This window comes from Oryza glaberrima, chromosome 6, assembly GCF_000147395.1.
Source record: "Oryza glaberrima chromosome 6, OglaRS2, whole genome shotgun sequence".
NCBI classification, from domain to species: Eukaryota; Viridiplantae; Streptophyta; class Magnoliopsida; order Poales; family Poaceae; genus Oryza; species Oryza glaberrima.
The window spans coordinates 2,358,078-2,378,967 of NC_068331.1; the positions used below are offsets into that span (position 1 = coordinate 2,358,078).

General features: G+C 39.1%; 1 protein-coding gene and 1 long non-coding RNA gene across 2 annotated transcripts; one reads left to right on the forward strand and one right to left on the reverse strand.

Moving 5' to 3' along the window:
- Positions 1 to 88: 88 nt before the first annotated feature.
- LOC127776133 (uncharacterized) lies at positions 89 to 2,194 on the reverse strand. Its single transcript, XR_008018106.1, has 2 exons — positions 972 to 2,194; positions 89 to 401 (listed from the first exon to the last, which is right to left on the reverse strand). It is a non-coding gene; the product is annotated as an uncharacterized LOC127776133 (long non-coding RNA).
- A 10,922-nt stretch (positions 2,195 to 13,116) lies between these two features.
- On the forward strand, positions 13,117 to 18,124 carry LOC127777096 (palmitoyl-acyl carrier protein thioesterase, chloroplastic-like). Its single transcript, XM_052303604.1, has 7 exons — positions 13,117 to 13,346; positions 14,342 to 14,912; positions 15,019 to 15,152; positions 16,397 to 16,510; positions 16,615 to 16,801; positions 16,895 to 16,963; positions 17,192 to 18,124. Exons 2-7 carry the CDS (start codon positions 14,400 to 14,402, stop codon positions 17,456 to 17,458), a joined length of 1,284 nt encoding a protein of 427 aa, XP_052159564.1. The 5' UTR covers positions 13,117 to 13,346; positions 14,342 to 14,399; the 3' UTR covers positions 17,459 to 18,124.
- The last annotated feature ends 2,766 nt before the right edge of the window (positions 18,125 to 20,890 follow it).

The window sequence follows — 20,890 nt, forward strand, 5'->3', positions numbered from 1 at the left end:
ACCTGCTCAACTTGTCACTGGATCAATCAAAACAGTAGGAAGAATCTGTCTGTACGACTGTACCAAATACCAACCCTGCAAGAGATAATTTCACACACATAGAAAGCACTTCAGATAACAGTATTCTGGGTTTCTTACAATAGTCCTCTTTTTCAGAACACAAATGCTCGATTCTGACAAAGTTTCCATCTACTACATGTTTATTAATTTTACATGATGACAACGGGCTGATAAATTATGAAATCTCAGGGGTAAGAGAGATGGAGGCGATCTCCATCCTCATCTTGATCATGTTCTTGCTATGGCTTGATCTGGCAGCCTAGTTGCAGCAGCAGCAGAGGCAGTCGAGGCAGCACTCGCAGGTCTCGTAGCAGCAGAAGCAGCACAGTGCAGTGAAGATGCTGCAATCAGAATGAGAGAAATAGTTAGCGAGCTCGATCAGGATTTTGCTAAAAAAGATTCACAAAAGTTTCATGATTTGTAAACTTAAAAACTGACGATATCAGAAACAGAGTGTAGCAGAGTTGAAGTAGTTTCAGCAGGTGTATTGACTTCTGAAGATGTGTACTGCTGGAGTTCGGCTCTAATTCAAACTTTCAGCAACTAAGCCAAGCATGAGAAGCAGGGTGATTTTCTTAAGTAAAAAAAGGAACACTAATAAGTGTGTTCATGATCTGAAGCTATTTGTAAGGTTGTTCAAAGCTAACCAGTGAGACAAAAGAAGCTGAAGAAATTTGCATGAAAAGAAAAAAAATTGCTTACAAAAGTCCAAGAAAAAAAAGAATCTTATAAAATACTCCATCAAAGAGGGGAAAGAGAGAAAGATATGTCAGCTGCAAGAAAACAAGTTTAAGATCCTTCTAACTAATCATCCTGACCAATACTCATCCAGCCATCCTCTTCTTGAATTGTGTCTCCAAAACAGGAGAACAAGAAGAACATCATAAGAAAAAAAAACAAATTGCTCTCACCATGCATAGAGGCAACCCTTCTCCTCATGGCGCCTCTGCACATGTTCATAGTAGGACATGTCCTGTGCCATTGGAGCGTTATACATCTTGTCTCTCTGCTTCTGATGAACAAGCACTCACCTCTCTAAAAAGGTTTCAGAGAAGAACACAACTATTCAAGGGCCAAGGTTTTCTTCTCCTGTCCTCTCTTGTTGCTTGCAGGATTGGAAGTAGTGGATACCATTTATAGGCCAGGAAAAGAAAGGCCACATTTTTCCATACCCCATACAGGTGATGTACTATCATCTGAACTGAAGGGACCCAGATGTCAGCAAGTGATGTAATTTTTTTTTGTCAAATTATGAAAAATTAGTGCTTTGTTTCTATGCTCTTCAGAAAAATTCTCTGTTTTTTCTGCTCATTGGTCCTAGTATCTGACTGGATAATCTACTTGGCTTTTTCTTTGGAACAAGAGGCTCATGTTTGAGTGGTCAGTTCTGATAGGCTGGAATAAGCAGAGTTCTGCCCAACTGCACAAACTACCAACCAACTATAAAAGCAAACAAATAATTAGTATTAATCATCTCTGAGTTCTATTAAGGAGTGGTCCATGGTTTGTGCTTGAGGAACAAGATCCTCTCTTCCAATTAAGTGGCCTGTCCACTGATTAATTGTTCATGCAAGGTCACCAAACTCACCATCTGCTTGCCATCATTGCTAGTATCACATCATGGTTAAGTAGTATTATTAACATGAACAAAAGGTTCTGTTTGATGGCCCCAGATTTTCTTGTCTTGTCCAAATTAATCTGAACGCAAGGCAGGTACTGTATCTATTAACACCAAAAGTGATATATGCAGGTGCTTTGCTTAATTAATTAACTCATGATATGGTGATCCTTTATTGCTAATCAAATCGATGAGTTGTTTGCAGTTGAAGTAGAAATGAGTTAAAAATAAATAAAATCAGATTGTGCAAGGGAGGAAGAGGAGATTCGACAGAGATTAGCCAACAGTTCCGAATTTATTCCAAAACAAAAAAATGCAACTTGCAAGAACACGTGAGAACTGAGAACCTAGAATCTGAATTCCCTTTCAACCAGGTCTCAAGAACAAACGCCTTGAAGTGGCACGATAAAGTTCATCTCATAGTGAAATTCAAACAACTAGTAAGTAGTAAAAATTAATGTTGATATTAATTAAGCAGGTTAATTACTGCAACTGATCAGGGGAGGAAGATGAGATGAACTGACCATGCGTAGAGGCAGCCCTTCTCCTCATGCCGCTTGGTGCAGTGATCGTAGTAGGACATGTCCTGCTGCGCCGGAGGGTTGTACATCTTGGCTAGCTTCTCCTCTTCGATCGATCAGGCCAACCAAGAATGATCTCTCTTTTGATACAAATCTAAGCTCACTTTTCTCTTCAACCTTGCACACAGAGTTTGATGTGAAATGGAAGTATTTATAGAGCAGATGTCCAAGGTTTTCTGATTCCAAGTTGTTGCCTGGTAAAACACCCTTGCATCATCATATGGTGGTTTTGTTTCCATACATTAATATTTTTGCAACCATATAAGTATGACCTTAGTTTCCTTCGAGCCTAAGATTTGTATATGGTCATTTATGTACTTATTATACTCCATTAATTTGGATTTTGGTTCTACACGGTCGTCATTTATGTTTGGCAAAGGTTCAGAGCTGAGAACAGCAGGCACTACAGGACACAAATTAATTCAGTGTGCAGTCAAGAAACAGATGCACTCCCTTTTACTTACACCAACTACTTCGGTTCACCTAATCTTGTTTGCCGATGATGATGACATTTGGATATATTGAGATAATTAATCAAGTCATCAATGCTCACTACTGTGTTTGATATATGTAAGATGATTCATGCGTCATTGAGTTCTTTCTGAAGTTTAAAATGGGCTGTGCAGTACATTATTTACTGTGTATGACCTGTGAGATTAATTGAAGGTTTACTAGGAAAAGAAGATAGGTGTGCTTATCAGATTGCTTGGCTTAACTGTTGGGCACTTAATATGCATGGATTGAGCAAAAGCAAATGTAAGCCAAAGTTACTGCAAGGTTTTCACAGCACCTCTGCAGACTGCAGTATTCTTATAGTACCATCCTAACTAACCACATGAGCTTAATACAGATATTAGAAATGCATTTTAGAGGTATTTTTCTAGAAAAGGAAAATACTTCAGAATTTTTGTAGTATTTGTATCATATACATAACACCAGACATACATATTATTAGTTTAATGCTGACTTGTATAAAATTATGGGCGTCTTATATTTTAGAATAAAGAATAAAGGAGTAATTAATTAGTTCGCATATGCTCATTGTGTCAAAAAAAAGACTTAATTTTTGGCCATTTCATGGAAATTTAGTAGTGAGAAGAAATAATCAAAATACCTTTGCTAACAAAAAAAATAGTATTGCTAAGTAGTCAGATATATTTAGTGATTGTCGATCGATTTGTCAATTGATAGTAGATAAGCAAGAGACTATAAATTATTTTTTTAAATAAATTTTGAAGGCTGGAAACCTTTTTTTTTTTTAAAAAAAAAAGAACGGATGGAGTACTACATACTCCTATACACACACATATATATTTCCTTGGTGGCTAAGAGTCTACTCTACATACACAAGTGTATGACAAGTGGATGGAATATGGCTATGACTATTACGTCTCATTCCGTGTCTGGATTTGTCATTTGCTGACTATTAGGAGACGACGTTCCGTTCTATGTCTATGTATGCATCTTAATTTCTTTCTTGGGATTTTTCTCAGTCACTGTTGATATAGACAAGCAAACTCATTCTTGACCAAACTTGCGCATGCAATGCAATGCCATCAGAGTCAAGAATATTATAATGTCGCACACGTACGTACTCTCTCCGTTTTAGATCAAACGAAATGTGACGTATCCTAATACAATAAATTTTGATAGATATATGTTTAAATTTATAGTATTAGAATAAGTTATATCCCGTATTAGATTTGTTTATTTTGAGACGGAGCGAGAACACACTCATGTATAATCAGCTAGCGTATAAATCACGGCATTGTTTTGGTTGTTAGTGACTTAATTAGCATGGAAATGGAAATGCATACTCTTAGTGTAATTGGCAGGATACGCACGGTGGTCAAGAAGAGAGAAACATCGTAGACTTGTAGTCGAGTATATAAAGGCGTTTGGTGGGTTTTAAACTCCAACTTTCAAATCTAAACTTTAATTTTAGTGAGAGCTAACTCCTATAAAAACTGAGATGGGTATAGTCGCCATTTCGTCGAATATCTTGCTGGCGTCACCCTGCCGTTGCCACCGCCGTTCAGCCCGCGCGCTGCGCCGTCGGGCAGCCCACAAGCCGCAGCCGATCAGCTTGCGAGCTAGGCTGCCACCTGTCGACACCGCTGCCCGCGCGCCGCCGCCGATGCCATTGCCCTGCTGCCCTCGGCGCCACATGCCGCCGTCCGCCGCCACCGCTTGCCACCGGTGCCACGACTCACCCGCCGCTCGCTGCCACTACATGCCGCCGCCGGCCGTCGGTAGGAGGATGGGGAGGAGAGAGAACGGGAGGAGAGAGGGTAGCAATGGGTAGTTCAGTGGTATTTTGTGTAAATACACTAAAAAAATTAAAGTGCAGTGGATCTCAAAGGAGTGGAGCTGTGAAACAGTAAAAACTCGGCTCTATCCCCATAGTATAAATTTATGAAGCAGCTATACTAACTCCGCTCCAAAATAATGAAGAAACTGTACCATTTGCCCAAAACCTGAAGCTGAGCTGGCAGGCCACAGAGAAAGGCAAGGTGCGTGCGTGGGCTGGCCCAGAGGAGTGGCCAGTGGGCTTAGGCGCTGTGGCCCATGGTTGGCCCGTAGGTTGGGCTGGGATTTCTGGCCCAACAAAACTAAACTGAAGTTCCCACTCTTCTCTTCTCTTCTATGAAAATGAAAATATTCCATGAAAATAAAAATAAAGGTAGGACATATAAAAAAATCATTAACACATGACCAATTAAATTTTAATTATTATAATTTTAAAAATATATTTGTTTGATATTTTTAAAACAACTTTTATATATAAAAAGTTTTCACACGAAACAATGTTAACCAAAGTTGAAATAAAATTAATATGTATTTAATCATAAAAAAATACCATCCATATATAAATCAAAGAGAGAGAGAGACGGGCAGATGGCTGCTATCGGAGGCTTGGAGCAGCTAGCCTGGGTGTTCGTCCAAAAAAAATAGTTTTTGGGATGAATCGAAACAAGAACCCATCCACAGATTCATTCTTAAAAATTGTTTTTTTTTTCTGAAACTGGGGTGTAATTCCAAGCATATATTGATGCTGTAGCGGCTGCAGGGATCGATGACGACGATGTTGGGTGTGACCTCGTTAACTCCGGCCGTTGTTTGCGCGCGCCCCCAAAGAGATTTGTCTGATGCACAGTCGATCACACACGCTGACATGCAACACTTCCTCTCGTGGAACTGCACTCCAGTTTACCGGCATCATACTACAAGTATTATCATGCAGATGGAGTAGTAAGTATATGCTCTCTCTTTCGTTTCATATTAATTAACGTTTTAGACAAGGTTAATATTAAGCTTTTGTCTTTTAAAGCATTATAATAAAAGTAAACATGTATTTATTTATTATATATTATAATAGAAAAATAAGTTCAAAGATATATCTCGTAGACCGTATCATTGTTCAAAACGTCAATTAAAATGAAACGAGAGGGAGTATAGCAGATGCTTCCAGCAGCTAGCCAGCCTTCCAGATCGACTTCTTTTCACAGCAGCAAAACTGACCTGATCTTCAATCAATTTTGAGTAGACGACGATAGATATATATATATTATATATACCGTATGATGCATAGTTAGGTTTTGATTCGACCTCCATAGCCGTAAAAAACTATGCGATCGATCGATCAATTACGTGCTTAAGTACAAAATACAGTACTATACTAACTCATCAGTATCATTCGCACTATATATGTATAAATTTTCCTGCTAAAGTACGAATTGATCCTCTTCATTTACATCGATCGATGCAGAGTTCTAAGTTCTAACTAGAAAAACCGTGTGCTTCGCCATGCATGGTAAAGTGAACCCAGCTCATTCGACTTTAGAGAAGTAACTAATTAGGGCCCCTTTACTTGAAAGAAAAATATAGAAAAATATAGGAACTTTTATTCTGTATAGAAACAATAAATTTTGCTACAGGAAATTTTTCTATATGATTCTTTGAACCAAAGGATTATTGAAAACTATTGAGTCTTATCAAATTTCTAAGGAATGCCCAAATTCATACAAGTTTTGGAGTATTTTTAACATAAGGTCCAATATCACGCGAAGTCTCTTATGAGTTTATCTCTCTCATCTAATTCTTGCATTTTTCGTACGGTCCAATCAAATGATTATTTTATATATTATTTTATGTGTTTTATAATTCTTTGTTTTGCGCTTGATTTTTTGTCAGAATTCTATGTTTTTTCTATTCATCCCTCAATCTTTGTTTCAAAGTAGCCCTTACAAGACATATATAGGTTGCATTTGACCGAGGGAGAAAAGAGAAAGGGACAATTTTGCTAGTACTATTGTACCTACTTTGATGTCCAATACCGATTTTACCATACATTTTAGGGTTGTTGTGTTTTGCCCTATTTTTTCAAACGAATGAGGCGTTTACCCCTGTTTTTGATGGAAGTGAGTGAGATTGGACTTAATGCGGTAAATAATTAGAGAAAGAAAGAGATAACGATTTTTTAAATTATCGATTGACCCTTTTACCCCTAGAAAATATCCAAGTACCGCTTGGTGTCCCTCCAGGCTTGAGCACTTGGCATCGACTCTTCCCTTCCTGAACCCAAATCCAAGTTGTGAAGCAGTGGCGGCAGTGTCTGTGGGCCGGCCGGCCAGGCAACGGGCACGACCCGAGCAAGTGCAGGCCACCCAACCCAGTTGCAACGTGCATGAGGAGGCTAGGCATTGCGCAAGAGGCCATGGTAGAGAGGAGGACAATGGTGGCTGCTGTAGCTTAGCGTAGGAAGGAGGTGCGGCTGCTCGACGTGTCGAGGAGGCGATGGGGAGGAGGACAACAGGTCAACGGCGGTGGTGGTGGCTCGATGAGAGGAGGCGACAACGGCAGCTAGCGCGGGGAGGTGATGGTGGCGGCTCGACGTGGGGAGGAGGCGGCGGCGGCTCAGTGAGAAGAGGAGGCAACAACAGTGGCGGCGGTTTGTGAGAGGAGGCGACGACGACAGCTTGGCACAGGTAGGCAATAGATTTGTTTGACTTGTCTGTTTATTTTTTTTAAGATATCAAATTTTGAAGCAAATTTTTGTTGATGTTTATGTTAAAATTATCATATTGGTAAAAGTTTATCGAATTTGCGAGGTTCATGTGCTAAATGTGGGCAAATTCTCAATCATGAAAAAAACAGGGGAAGTTTGCAATATGAGTAAGGGTATTGAATGCCTTCTCGCTAAAGATTAAAATTGTTAATCTGCCCATCAAAAGTAGAGGCAAAATTTATCTTTATTTAAAAAACCATGGGCAAAAACAAAACCCTAAAATACTGGGCAACATCAATATTGAACATCAAAGTAGGGGTAAGAATGAAATTGCCCCTAAAGAGAAAAGGTTCTATGATTTCCGTAGAGGAAAACACAGGAAAGAAATAATATAAATCACATGAATACGGATACAAAATAAGGAAACACAGGAACTGCAAAAGGATGGATGTTTGCAACGTAGGAATTTTAGTGGGTGATTTGATTACATCCTATTAATCCTCTTTTAGTCTCTAACCAAAGTATGTATCATTACTTCTTTAGTCCTCAATATCCGGTGGTAGGAGAAAGCAATAGCTGTCTGAGCTTTGCCAGCCGTACGGCGGCAACGCGAGAAATCACATAGGCTGCTGTGCCCCCTTGGACCTAATTGCTCGATCAATAGAAACTTCTGGACGACCTTCTGGACAACCGCTGCACGCACGCACACGAGCGTTTCACGCTGCACGCGCGCAAGCAGGATCGAGCCGTCCCGCGAAACCAGTGTTGCCACATGGCACAATTCTACTTTCAATTTTTTGCATGGAATTCGTATTATAAGATTAACATCTCACTAACTCCATTTTACGTCGTGGTCCGGGCATATACGTAGTACGATCCGTCAAATTATATGTGCCAGCAATATATGTTTATTACGCGGCCTTGATGTGTCCATGGAAATTAACGACCGGTCGAGGACACTGCAAGGCAGCTAGTGAGTGCGACTAGTTCGTAAAGAACAGTAGTACTGATGAACGAAATTAACGAGGAGGAATTAATTCAAAGCTAGCAAATCAAACCTCTCCGTCCGTTGCTGTAATTAAATTAACCGCGTGATCATACTGCACCACAGCACACCCGTGAGCAGTACTCCCTCCGATACATATTATAAGTTATTTAATTTTTTTAATCAAATTTCTTTAAATTTAACTAAGTTTATAACAAAATATAATAACATTTTTAAATATTATATCAAAATATATTCAATGTTAAATTTAACTAAACTAATTTGGCATCATAGATGTTGCTAATTTTCTCTATAATAGTCAAACCTAAAAAAATTTAACTGTGAAAATGTCAAATAACTTATAATATAAAACATATAGAGTATAACTGATTAAAGTCTCTACTAAGCTTACTGCTTCCTCCGTAGTAAAATATTACTCACTCTTTTTCTAATTAATCATCATATTACATAAGTACACTAAGATGAACGAAAATCAATTATTCTCACGTGCTACTTTTACTCAGTAATAAATTCGATGTATGCACCATCCCCACTATTTCCTAACCAATAACCAATCAAAATATTGTATTGCAGGTTAGTTGGTTGTAAAGAGTTAGGTGTATGATGCATGTATTTATTAATATTCATTTACTCTGATATACGGATAACGAATAAACTTAAGGATATATACTAATATATATTGATCATTTAGAAATAACCTTAAAAAGTTATGTGATGATTAATTTGAGAATTGGGAGAGTACATAGTTTTAGCTTAAAAACTTATCACACAAATACTATAATTTTAGAGTGGGATTTACTATACCTATTTACTAGTACTTTTTTTCCTTCTTGTTTCAGCCGTCGAATCAGTAGTACACCATATCCTTCTCCTTATTTTCTCTCTATTTTCTATATCTGACTAGCATTTTAGGGATGGAGGGATTACGTACTGGCACTGTAATTAAGAAATCATGTATAACGAGTTAGTTATGACTTCAAGTATATGTATGTCCATATCCAACCAAAGTAGCTAGCAGCTAGTAGACAGGTGAACACAAGAAAGCTACGTACTAGTAGCAAATAATTCATCATATGATGATCGACTAGTAATTAATTAATTAAGCAATAATGCTCGGTTCTTGACTATATATATATTCAATTTTGATCCATCCATCGATCACCTAGTTTGACCAGAGCTGCTTATACTGCTTACGCCAATTTGGATTAATTATTTTAACTTTTTAAATTCTTTCAGAGATGATGGCCTTCCTAGTTGGACTTGATCTAATGCAAACTGTCCATTCTGTACACCAAATCATCTAATAGTCTTAAATTAATTAGCTTAGCTTGTTCATAGCCTCACTGCAAGGACCTAATTAAAGAATAGCTAGCTTTAATTTATTGTCCAGGAAGTCACGCCTGTATATATATGTACCTTTCAACGTTTTTGATCAATTCATAGCAGGAATTGATGCGAACACGAACAATTCAAACTGGCCTGACCGGAATTCATTTCGAATTGTCAATGTTGGTACGTAGCCGAAATGAATTGACCTCCGTAGCAACAAAGAAAATGAGAAGAAAGTCTTGTGTTAGTCCAAGGCAAAAATATTTATTTATTTTTTGACCTCCGTTTCTGACCTTAACATGGCAGAAAAATTAAAGCTCTGCAAAATTTCATCTTGCAGCGAGATTGACTGTCAAGACCTTGGAGCTAGTGTACCATCTCTCTCTGGGTTTAGGGCTCTTTTTGAATTGGAGGAGCTTCATAGGATTTGTTCAAAAAAAAAAAAAGAGAGATAAAGAAATTCGTAGGAATTTTAATTAAAGGGTACTAATCCTTAGGAATTCATTTCGAACTGTCAATGTTAGTACGTGGCCGAAATGAATTGACTTCTGTAGCAACAACGACGATGAGAAGAAAGTCTTCTGTTAGGCCAAGGCTTGTGGACCTCCATTTCCGACCCCAAAATTGACAGAAAAAGCTCTGAAAATTTTCATCTTGCGCCGAGCATGACCGTCAAGACCATATGGTGTCTGTCTCCAGGCTTACAATTTCGGATCTGGATCTCCAAAATTTGGTGTTTACCGGTGGCTCCAAGTATGAGTTTCTTCCGACTGAATTTGTAAAATTTCCAAACTTAGCAAAAAAAAAAAAAAGGGGGTGTATTCGGCTGCGGCTGCAGCTGTGGCTAGTAGCCATTGGCTGTGCCCCGTAGCAAGAGCTGTTAGAAAACTTGCAGCTGAACACACCCAAAATAAATCAAAAAAGAAGATTAAATTTAGCAAAGTTTTTTAAAAATGATATTATTCATTTATAATTTTTAAAATTTTCAAAGTTGTTTGGTGAGCAACTGTGCGGTGGGGCCACCGGCACAGAGGCATGCACGTGGCCACCGGCCGGTGAAGAGAACACCCTGGCAGAATGGCTCGGTTTCTCGAAGCTACCACCGTTTCCCAAACTGCCCCTCTGCCTCCTCACCCACGAATCTGAAACCGTCAGTGCCATCAGCAGCAGCTAGCCTAAAAAATTTTGTGTGGCAAAATGGCGTCAGTTCTTCCTCCATCACGTCCAGCTGCCTGCCTCGGAACAGCAAACCTGATTTGCATAGCTCAATCTGAGGGCAACAGACAACAGCTAGCTGGCTATTCTCTGAATTTTCTTTGAGAGAGTACAGTACTCCTACTCCATTGAAGTTTCGGCCTTGTTCACTTTGATGCCAGGAAAAACCTTACCAATGCTAAAATTTTAGTAACTTACCAAAATTTTGGCAGGATTTCTTATATAGTTACCAAATTTGGCAGCAAATTAAATGTAGCCACTTTTTTAAGTAACTTTACCAAAATTTGGTAAAGTTGAAAATGGCATCAAAGTGAACAGGCCCTTCATCTAAGGGTTCTTTTAATTTGTAGGAAAAGTATATGAAATTTGGAGAATTTTAGTTCTATGGAAAAAAACATCATATGAAAACTTTTGAAACAAATGAGTGAATAATATAATTTTCTTTTAAAATTCTTATGGAATGGATAATCCTACATAGATTTTAGAGGAAAATTAGCAATTTTTAAAAAAATATCATTTGAGTCTATCTCTCTTATCCGATTCCTACGTTTTTCATGTGGTCTAATCAAACGATCATTCCTATGGATATTCCTGTATTTTACAAACTTCTGTTTTACTTTTACATTCCTATTAAAATCGTGTGTTTTTTCTATTCATCCGTTTTTACATTCATGCGATTCAAAAAGGGGCCCTTAAAATTCTGAATCTTTCTGAACTTCAAATTCTCGAGCTACTCCATTCAAGTTTCATCTGAAATTCTGAATCACTCTGAACTTCTGGTTCATGTGTTCCATTTTCAGGGTACAGTACACATGTGAAATCTATGCTCTCTGAACATTCTGGAGATACTCGATTGAAGTTTCAATTTTCAAAATTTCTGAACTTTCTGAAACTATAGCTTTCAGAGGTTGGGAAGATTCAGGGCACACGTGAAGATGTGGCGTACATACATCGATGCAAATGTCGTTTGATACCGGTAGGTGTACAGGGCATCTCAAATAGAGAACGGTAGGTGTACAGAAGCCATACCATACCATGCAGAGTTTGTATGTATACATGTATTCAAGAGAGGATAAGATGCTGGGCAACAGCTAGTGATGTTGGGGGTGGCATGCATCCAGAAGTACAAGGATGGCAAATGGCCGAATGCGTGTTTTGCATGCACAACATGTGGCATCACACATTAAACAGTGCTTATCTGCTAATTGTGCTATCACTGGTAAATTGCATGCGATGGATCCGGAGAGAAGAAAGGGATGGATGGGGTCATGAGGGAAAATTTTCCTTCCTTTTCGAAAAATCTGTTGAAAACACTGAACTTAAACGATGCATATAATAAGAAGAAAATTGGCATAAAAAATAGGCCTTTCCAACTGAATTTCTACTGTTGCTCCCATATTTTTCAGTAGTTTCTTCTAGCAAAGTGAATAATTTGTTGTTAACTACACCGATTCTATATAAGGATCTTTTATGGTTTAAAATTTGTACCATAATATAAGCATATTTGGAGGCACTAATTTTAATACTTGAAAATATGTTCATTTTCAGTCAATGAGATGTTTGAAAGAGAGAATCTAAGCAATTCAAAATTTAACCATTAAAGTAACTAAAAGAGGATATTTTTCCTCCACCCTAGTTTTGGTAAAGAATATAAAAATATTTATATTTTATTCAAAACAGAGGGAGTAGGGCGTACAACCTTCAGTCAATTTTATTTATCCTTTCGGACACTTGTTTTAGCTTTTTTTAATATAATTTTGTTGTCCAAAACACTATTTATTATTTTTTAAGAGGAAGTAGTAGTAAGGGTGTGTTTAAGTTTCTAAAAAAAAGTTGGAAGTTTGGAAAAAAAAAATATTAGAAGTTTACATGTGTAGGACAGTTTTAGATATGATGTGATGTGATGAAAAGTTAGAAATTTGGGGTAGTTGAGGGTGAACTAAACACGGCCTAATTGATACAGTGAGTGAGCTGCCTAACTCTATTAAAAAAACACTCTCTTTCTGAACCTTACACAAATTTCGCTGGCCATGCACATAATCTTCCCTTTGTCAAAGAGCTGGAATCCAAAATGATTGCTCGAAGATTTCGTGAAGATAGATAGAACCATCGGCTAGCAAAGAAGAGAAAAAAAAACGTTTTTTGTGGGCCCCACCTTGCGCTGCACTGAGCTGACCAAATTGACCATACCGCACGGAGACTGAGTGGGGGGCATTTCCGTCATTTCGTATAACCGTATACGAATACGTATCTCATACGCGCTCTGTATATATAGACGGTAACGGCTCCGCGAAGGAGAGAGAGAGAAGGAGGAAAAAAACTCATCTTTCTCTCTCTCTCTCTCTTGTTCCTCTCTGCCTCGCGTCGCCGTGTGAGTTGGCGAGCCCGAGGAGCGGAGGCGGTCACAAGTCTAATCCGCCCCGTATCTAATCCGCGTCGTCTGCGCGTTCGTGGGCGAGGAGGAGAAAGAGGAGGAAGAGAGAGGGAGGGGGGATTGATTTGATTTGGGCGCGTCTCGTGGAGTATCCGGTGAGTTCTTGGCGATCTGGCGAGGCGAGTGATGAGTGATTCCTGCTGCTGCTGGGGGATTTTGGCGTGATTTTCGTTGATTGCATTTTTTTGTGTCGATTTGTTGGAGCTTTATTCGGTAGATCTGGTCGATTCCATGGTGAGTTGTATCGGCGCCGGAGTGATAGCTGATTCTGTTTTTTTTTTTGTGTAATTTTTTGTTTCGGAAAGAGGGTTTGCCTCGATTTGAGGGCATTTTTTTTTACTTAGGCAATGCAGGATTTCGTTTTGTATGTTTTTGCGTGGAATGGATATGAATGGACCTCGAACAAATGGAAGACTTTGTATTTTGTATGATGGATTGCAATGTGATACTTGGTTTGGGGGCGTGATTCGATTGAAGAAATGAAATATTAGAGTTATTTTGGGATTCCTGTTTGCTGCGCTTTTTTTTTTAGCATTTCTTGGTATGAACAAGAGAAGATGGGCTGAATTTTTTCTTAGCTTTGGAGGCATTTACAGTCCCAGTATTCTCTCCTACCGGAAGCAGAATATTTTGTTTGATTGGAGGGTTGCCTCCCTTTGCCAAATTGAATCAAATGTTCTCGGATGTTTTAAAATTTCGGCGGACTCCTTTTGCCCCAAGGGAGATGCTTTTAGCAGCTGGATCCCGTGTTTTCATTTCAAGTTCTTGTTTTTTTTTTCGCGAACACGCAAAAGGATTGCACGTCCATATATTAGAAGAAAAAAGTTCTTGTTTTCCTAGTCTCCATATATTTCTGATTGTTAACTCGTATTCTCTACCTCACATATGCAAAATCACACTTGCGTCGTTCTGTAATTAGTTAGGTTCTGCAAGAAAAATTCGGAATTTTTAAGCATGCTAGTAGTTTTTAATTGATGCCATGTTTTTAAGATAATGTTAATTGATGCCATGTGACTATAGGGACACATTATATTGCGTTTCTGAATATATCACCTCATGAAACTCATAATTTTGTTGATTAATTGTTCAGGTTGCCCCTTCTAGTGTGTAACTTCGAGCAAATTTGGACCCCGAGGCGCAAATCAGTCATGGCTGGTTCTCTTGCGGCGTCTGCATTCTTCCCTGGCCCAGGGTCTTCCCCTGCAGCATCGGCTAGAAGCTCTAAGAACACGACCGGTGAATTGCCAGAGAATTTGAGTGTCCGTGGAATCGTCGCGAAGCCTAATCCGCCTCCAGGAGCCATGCAAGTCAAGGCGCAGGCGCAAGCCCTTCCTAAGGTTAATGGAACCAAGGTTAACCTGAAGACTACAAGCCCAGACAAGGAGGATATAATACCGTACACTGCTCCGAAGACGTTCTATAACCAATTGCCAGACTGGAGCATGCTTCTTGCAGCTGTCACGACCATTTTCCTGGCAGCTGAGAAGCAATGGACTCTGCTTGACTGGAAGCCGAAGAAGCCTGACATGCTGGCTGACACATTCGGCTTTGGTAGGATCATCCAAGACGGGCTGGTGTTTAGGCAAAACTTCTTGATTCGGTCCTACGAGATTGGTGCTGATCGTACAGCTTCTATTGAGACATTAATGAATCATTTACAGGTGATACAATGGAGCTGTGCTGCTTTAAGTTTTCTTCCGTATTTTACCTTTTCACTATTGGTACATTATGTTCGTGGCATACTAACGGTAATTTGAAGCTTTGCAGGAAACAGCTCTGAACCATGTGAAAACTGCTGGTCTCTTAGGTGATGGTTTTGGTGCTACGCCGGAGATGAGCAAACGGAACTTAATATGGGTTGTCAGCAAAATTCAGCTTCTCGTTGAGCGATACCCATCATGGTACTTTTTCTGCAATCCACTACTCTCCACATCATTTTCTTGGATGGCAAAACTTCTCTTTTTACTCTTAATTCATAACATTTCTTTCATTCTTAATGGAGTACTTTTGTTCCCGGTGCATTTAGTGTCACAATTTAATGTTTACATGGTACGGGAAAGATTTATTACTCAATATCCACAGTGTAATGTTTTTAGCTAAACTCAATATCCACGGTGTAATGTTTTTAGCTAAACTGGTCTTCAGTCCTTTTTCCTTTTTCCCTATGTATATTTTTTTGTGTGCTGTGGCATTCGATGGATCATAGACACTCTGAGTAGACGTAGATTCTTGCATTCCTTATGCGACATGAGGCACATGTTCGAGTGTTTATCACCCTACATGAAAACCTTTCCCTACTAAGTTGCTGCCTCTATTGTTCTGCAGATATAAGCAATATTTTTGCCTATTTTTCCTGTGCTTTGAACTTCTCGTAGGTTCATGGTACAATCTTTAGCAGGCATAGTGCCTTGAAATGGAGTATTACACTCAAAAGCATAACAATAACATGTATTGCCTTGTATGATAAGATGAGTGATAGGTCTTTTGAAATCATTTACTGAGCAAAAAGTCCGTTTATTTGACAAGACAATGTATTGATGTCCTAGAACTGCTCTATTAAGTGGTATCTGCCCTGTGTCTCCTTTCGTACAAATTGTTGCACCCCTGTTCATGTTACTTCTCACTTTTCACCATGGCAGGCATGTTTAGAAAATCATTTGATTTTACAGGGCATTACCATGTGACCCCTTAATAACTAACAAATATATTGTGGGTCCACCAAATCTGTGGTGGATGGAAAGGGAAATTAATAAACACAAATGGGAAATTCTTCATTGTGAAACGTGATAAGGACAAATTTTGTGAATAAATAAAGTAACAAAAAATGGCTAGTATTTGCCTACATATAGAGTACACCTCAAGAGATCAGAAAAGTTGCCTTTATTGATGGAGTAATTGAATTAGTAGTAAGCAATAAATTCTGTGGACCTAGGGGACATCCCTGATCTAGATCGAGTTTTGATCTCATGCTACATTTAATCTTCCATGTCAGCAACTTTCAGTACCTGCTATTAAATTTCCCCTGTTCTTCTGACGATTGATGCAATTTTAAGTTTATGAGAAGGAAAACGGTCTGCTGTTTTTGAATTCTGAATGTAGTTTACACAATTTCTCATAGGCTGAAATTTTGGTTGCAAATTTTTAGGGGAGATATGGTCCAAGTTGACACATGGGTAGCTGCTGCTGGCAAAAATGGCATGCGTCGAGATTGGCATGTTCGGGACTACAACTCTGGTCAAACAATCTTGAGGGCTACAAGGTTTGTGTTTATAGTTCGCATTTGTTGCATTTCTTTTGTTTCATGCTGTTTACCAGCATGTTTTATTCCTTTTCGATTGCTAATTGTTCTTCTCTTGTTTGCAGTGTTTGGGTGATGATGAATAAGAACACTAGAAGACTTTCAAAAATGCCAGATGAAGTTAGAGCTGAAATAGGCCCGTATTTCAATGGCCGTTCTGCTATATCAGAGGAGCAGGGTGAAAAGTTGCCTAAGCCAGGGACCACATTTGATGGCGCTGCTACCAAACAATTCACAAGAAAAGGGCTTACTGTAAGTCAGTTAATATTGCTTGTTACCATCATTCATTTTGCTGGTGGTTCTCATGCATAAAATTTCTCATGAGGGATCCTTTGTTCATGTCAGCCGAAGTGGAGTGACCTTGATGTCAACCAGCATGTGAACAATGTGAAGTATATTGGTTGGATACTTGAGGTAACTTCTTAATTAGTAAAGAGAGTGTCTGATCTTAATTAGTAATCTAACATGTTACTTAATTAGTGTCTGATCTCTATCCTAACATGTTATCTCTAGATCAGAAAAGAGAGTGTCTGATATTAATTAGTAACCTAGTTCCTAGTCATATGCCAAGCTGTAAAAACACTTGCACTGTATATTCAAAAGCTATTCAAATTTTGAGTACGTTTTGTTTTTTTTTCTCAGAGTGCTCCAATTTCGATACTGGAGAAGCACGAGCTTGCAAGCATGACCTTGGATTACAGGAAGGAGTGTGGCCGTGACAGTGTGCTTCAGTCGCTTACCACTGTATCAGGTGAATGCGTCGATGGCAACACAGAATCCTCCATCCAGTGTGACCATCTGCTTCAGCTGGAGTCCGGAGCAGACATTGTGAAGGCTCACACAGAGTGGCGACCAAAGCGAGCTCAGGGCGAGGGGAACATGGGCTTTTTCCCAGCTGAGAGTGCATGAGCGCTTCTGTAGTTTATCCGGCAAGTAACCTCTTTGAGAAGTGCAGATTCTAACTTGGCTAGCAACACAGGACAAATGATTGTTGGTGGGTAATTTGGCATGCCGAGACTGGGTTTTGTGATGCACACAGCACGCATTCAGATTTGAAGATTGAGAGATGCTTCTTATTGGCAGCTTGTTCAGAAAGATGACTAAGCGGTTTGAGATAAAATCAGCTGATTGGGAAACATTAGCAGGATGATAAGCATGACTGGTGGTACCAATGAAAAGGGTTGAAATCCTTTGCATTGTTCATTTGTTGTGGAGCAAGAGTGACCGCAGTTGCTTATCACACAGAGAGGATGATGGAGTTGTGTGTGTGTGAAGCTGATTGCTGAAGCTGGATTGTTTTTGACCTGTGTTTCTAAAAGAAAAGGGGAAAAGAAGAAGCTGTGGATTGAGGCCGGAGCAGCAGAGATATTACAATCGACATAGATAAATAAGATGTAATACTAATTTAGCCCAAGTGGTTTGTGTGTGGAGATGCAATCCATTGTAGTAACAGCCTAACTTGTACATTCTTGCCATCTTTTTCTTATTAATTGAATGAATGAATCGCAGACCTCCTGCGTTTTCATCAATAATTGAAATGACTTCTGCTTCATCAAGAATTGAATGAATTGTCTTTGTCTGAAAAAGATTGCTTTCTTTCTTATTCTGTTGAATCGTCCTGGAAACAGGCTGTTTGTTGTTCAGAGGAGATTGCTGGAAACCTCTTAAGAGCCTTTCTTGGAAGAACCCTTGATGACCTGTCGTTAGCACGACAGCTCTGAGCTTTGCTCTTTTGCTGTATTTTTTGGTTGCATGGAAGGTGCAACTGTAAAGTGCCTTGCCTTACATTACATTACAACTATGGTTGGAGAACGTAGAGCGACGTGCAAACAAACGGCGATTAATTTATGTCTCTCCTCTCTCTTTTTTTTAACCTGAATATTTTTGTAGAAAACTAGGTGTTGCAAAATAAATAAATGGCTAATCTGAGTGTTTAAATAAAATTTGAAACGGAGTCAGTATACAGATTTGGCTGATCTGTTCTAAGTTCCAATAGAAGATCTCCAAATAATTTCTGGCACCAACTGCATGCTGCAAGCAGGAGCATCACTCGTTCGGTGACGACCAAATCATCAATTCATCGTGAGAGATTGCATAACAAACTGCAAGTAGCATAACGAACAGGAGTAAACAAATCAAAGACCCATGGCAGGAGCTACATAGGCAGCAGAATCAGATTCAGATAATGTCTCTGAATGAATGAATGCAAAGGCAATGCAGAGAGAGCTAGCTGGCGTTAGGTTTGCGACCGTGTTGTGCAGCTGCCACCTAAAACCTAAGTGAGCGGCTGGAAACCAAGCCAGCCAGCCTACCAACCAACCCAACCGCCGGCATGAATTTGGTGCGAGTTGTAGTGACACTTGTCCCTGAAATATAAAATGGATATACAAGCATATGGGTCCCCATGACAGCCTGACACACAACCCAACCTCCATGTTACAAAACAGGTCGCTGGAAGAAGAAGAAGAATGGAATGGACGATTGATACATAGAGCGTCACATCGAACGTTTGACCATATATCGAAAGGGGTTTTCGGACACAAATGAAAAAACTAATTTCATAACTCGCATGGAAATCGCGAGACGAATTTATTAAGCCTAATTAATCTGTCATTAGCACATATGGGTTACTGTAGCACTTATGGCTAATCATGGACTAATTAGGCTTAAAAGATTCGTCTCGCGATTTTCATGCAAACTGTGTAATTAGTTTATTATTTTATCTATCTTTAATGCTCTATGCATATGTCCAAAGATTCGATGCAACGTTTTTAGGGAAAAAAAATTTAGGAACTATTATACTCACCCAATTTTATATGAGCAGGGGAAAAGTTTTACCCAATTTCTTATTCGCTCTTGTTATCCTTACCCTTATATACCAATAAGACAATCATACAAAACTTTCGATGAAAAATAAAGAATTGTCTCGGAAAATCATAGATACTCTTTCCATCTTAAAACATCTAAAATTTTCGTTGAAATTTTATCTTAAAATGCAGTGATTTCTCTTGCTACCTTTTCATCTCAACCAATCACGATTACAGGCATGATCATCAAACTGAACAATTGACTAAATCGAGTACAGTAGTATCTTTCTTTCCTCGGTGTAGCTGTTGCCTACCGGCCAGCCGACGATGGCGGCTAGTAGCTAGCTGGATGATAATAGCTACCAGTGTAGATCCGGCCATGTTAATGGCGATCCGGCGAAGAGGGGTGCAGGACATCAATCAATTGCATGCCTAGCTCTTGCCTGGCTGCTGCTGCATTGCATGCTACAGCTCAAGTACCATCAGTTGACGAATGCCTGCTCTACGCATCTCAACTCTGCACATCTCCAGCGAGGTTTCAGGCTTTCAGCTAGTGATTACAGTACACAGGGAGTACAGCACAGGTCCAGACCCAAGAGGAGTTTGGTGCGTCCCCAACTCTTCATTTGCACTTCCATTTGGCATTTTGCATATCATATCATGCTATTACTTTCAGAAAGTAGCTAGGCTTGCTCCGTTTGATTTAGATTATGAGCAAATTATTATCACGGATACTTGCATGCATGTGGGGTGGAGATAGTTGCAATACACGAGGACTGTCAGTGCGATTCATCTCAAAGATTGGCTTAGTTTTCAAATTTTGGACATTTTAATTCATGGAATTTGTAACGAGATGGCGCATTTAATTTACTGTACCACCTGTATGTATGTACTGTATACAACAATAGGCTCCAAAAGTCCAAACAATCTCCGGCCACCTATCTATTGGGCTCAACCCTGTAGGCCGGGTCAGAGCCCACGTAACTGGAAGCCCCTTACGGCCCAACCAACATAGCCTCATGTAATTCACAATCCAAAATGGGCCCAACGTAAGGCCCAATCCCGTTATTGGGACGCACATAATCGAAATCGCTTTGCGGGCCAACCCTCCATCAGCCCGGCCCATGGAAAACGCCTTACCTGGGCCGCTAGCCCGAGACATCTCTCTCTCACGAATTTTTTTTATTTATACATTTTTTTATTAAAATATTTAAAAAATAATTTTTTGTTTCGAAAATTTACAAATCTTAAAAATCGCCCTTCCATAGAGCGGCAAGGGACCTAAATGCAAAACTTTTATTTGTGTTCAAACCCTTTCCACCGGTTTTAATTGCTTAAAAACTAATAATGCTTATTCGATACTCCAAATGATTTTAAATAGAAAAGTGATAAACTATAAAGTTATAGATCTCATCAAGATCTACAACTTTCATATAAGGTTTATCTCCATCCAATATCGTTTGAAATGTAGATCTGAGATTTTTTTTAAATATGTTTTATATTTTGTAACGAATATTTGGATATCTAAAACATC

What these genes read in the sequence shown, in the direction of transcription:
- LOC127777096 (XM_052303604.1), top strand. Translation starts at nt 14,400, where the DNA reads ATGGCTGGTTCTCTTGCGGCGTCTGCATTCTTCCCTGGCCCAGGGTCT. An exon ending in CATTAATGAATCATTTACAG is followed by an intron (nt 14,913 to 15,018) that starts GTGATACAATGG and finishes GAAGCTTTGCAG; the next exon opens with GAAACAGCTCTGAACCATGT. An exon ending in ATATTGGTTGGATACTTGAG is followed by an intron (nt 16,964 to 17,191) that starts GTAACTTCTTAA and finishes TTTTTTTCTCAG; the next exon opens with AGTGCTCCAATTTCGATACT.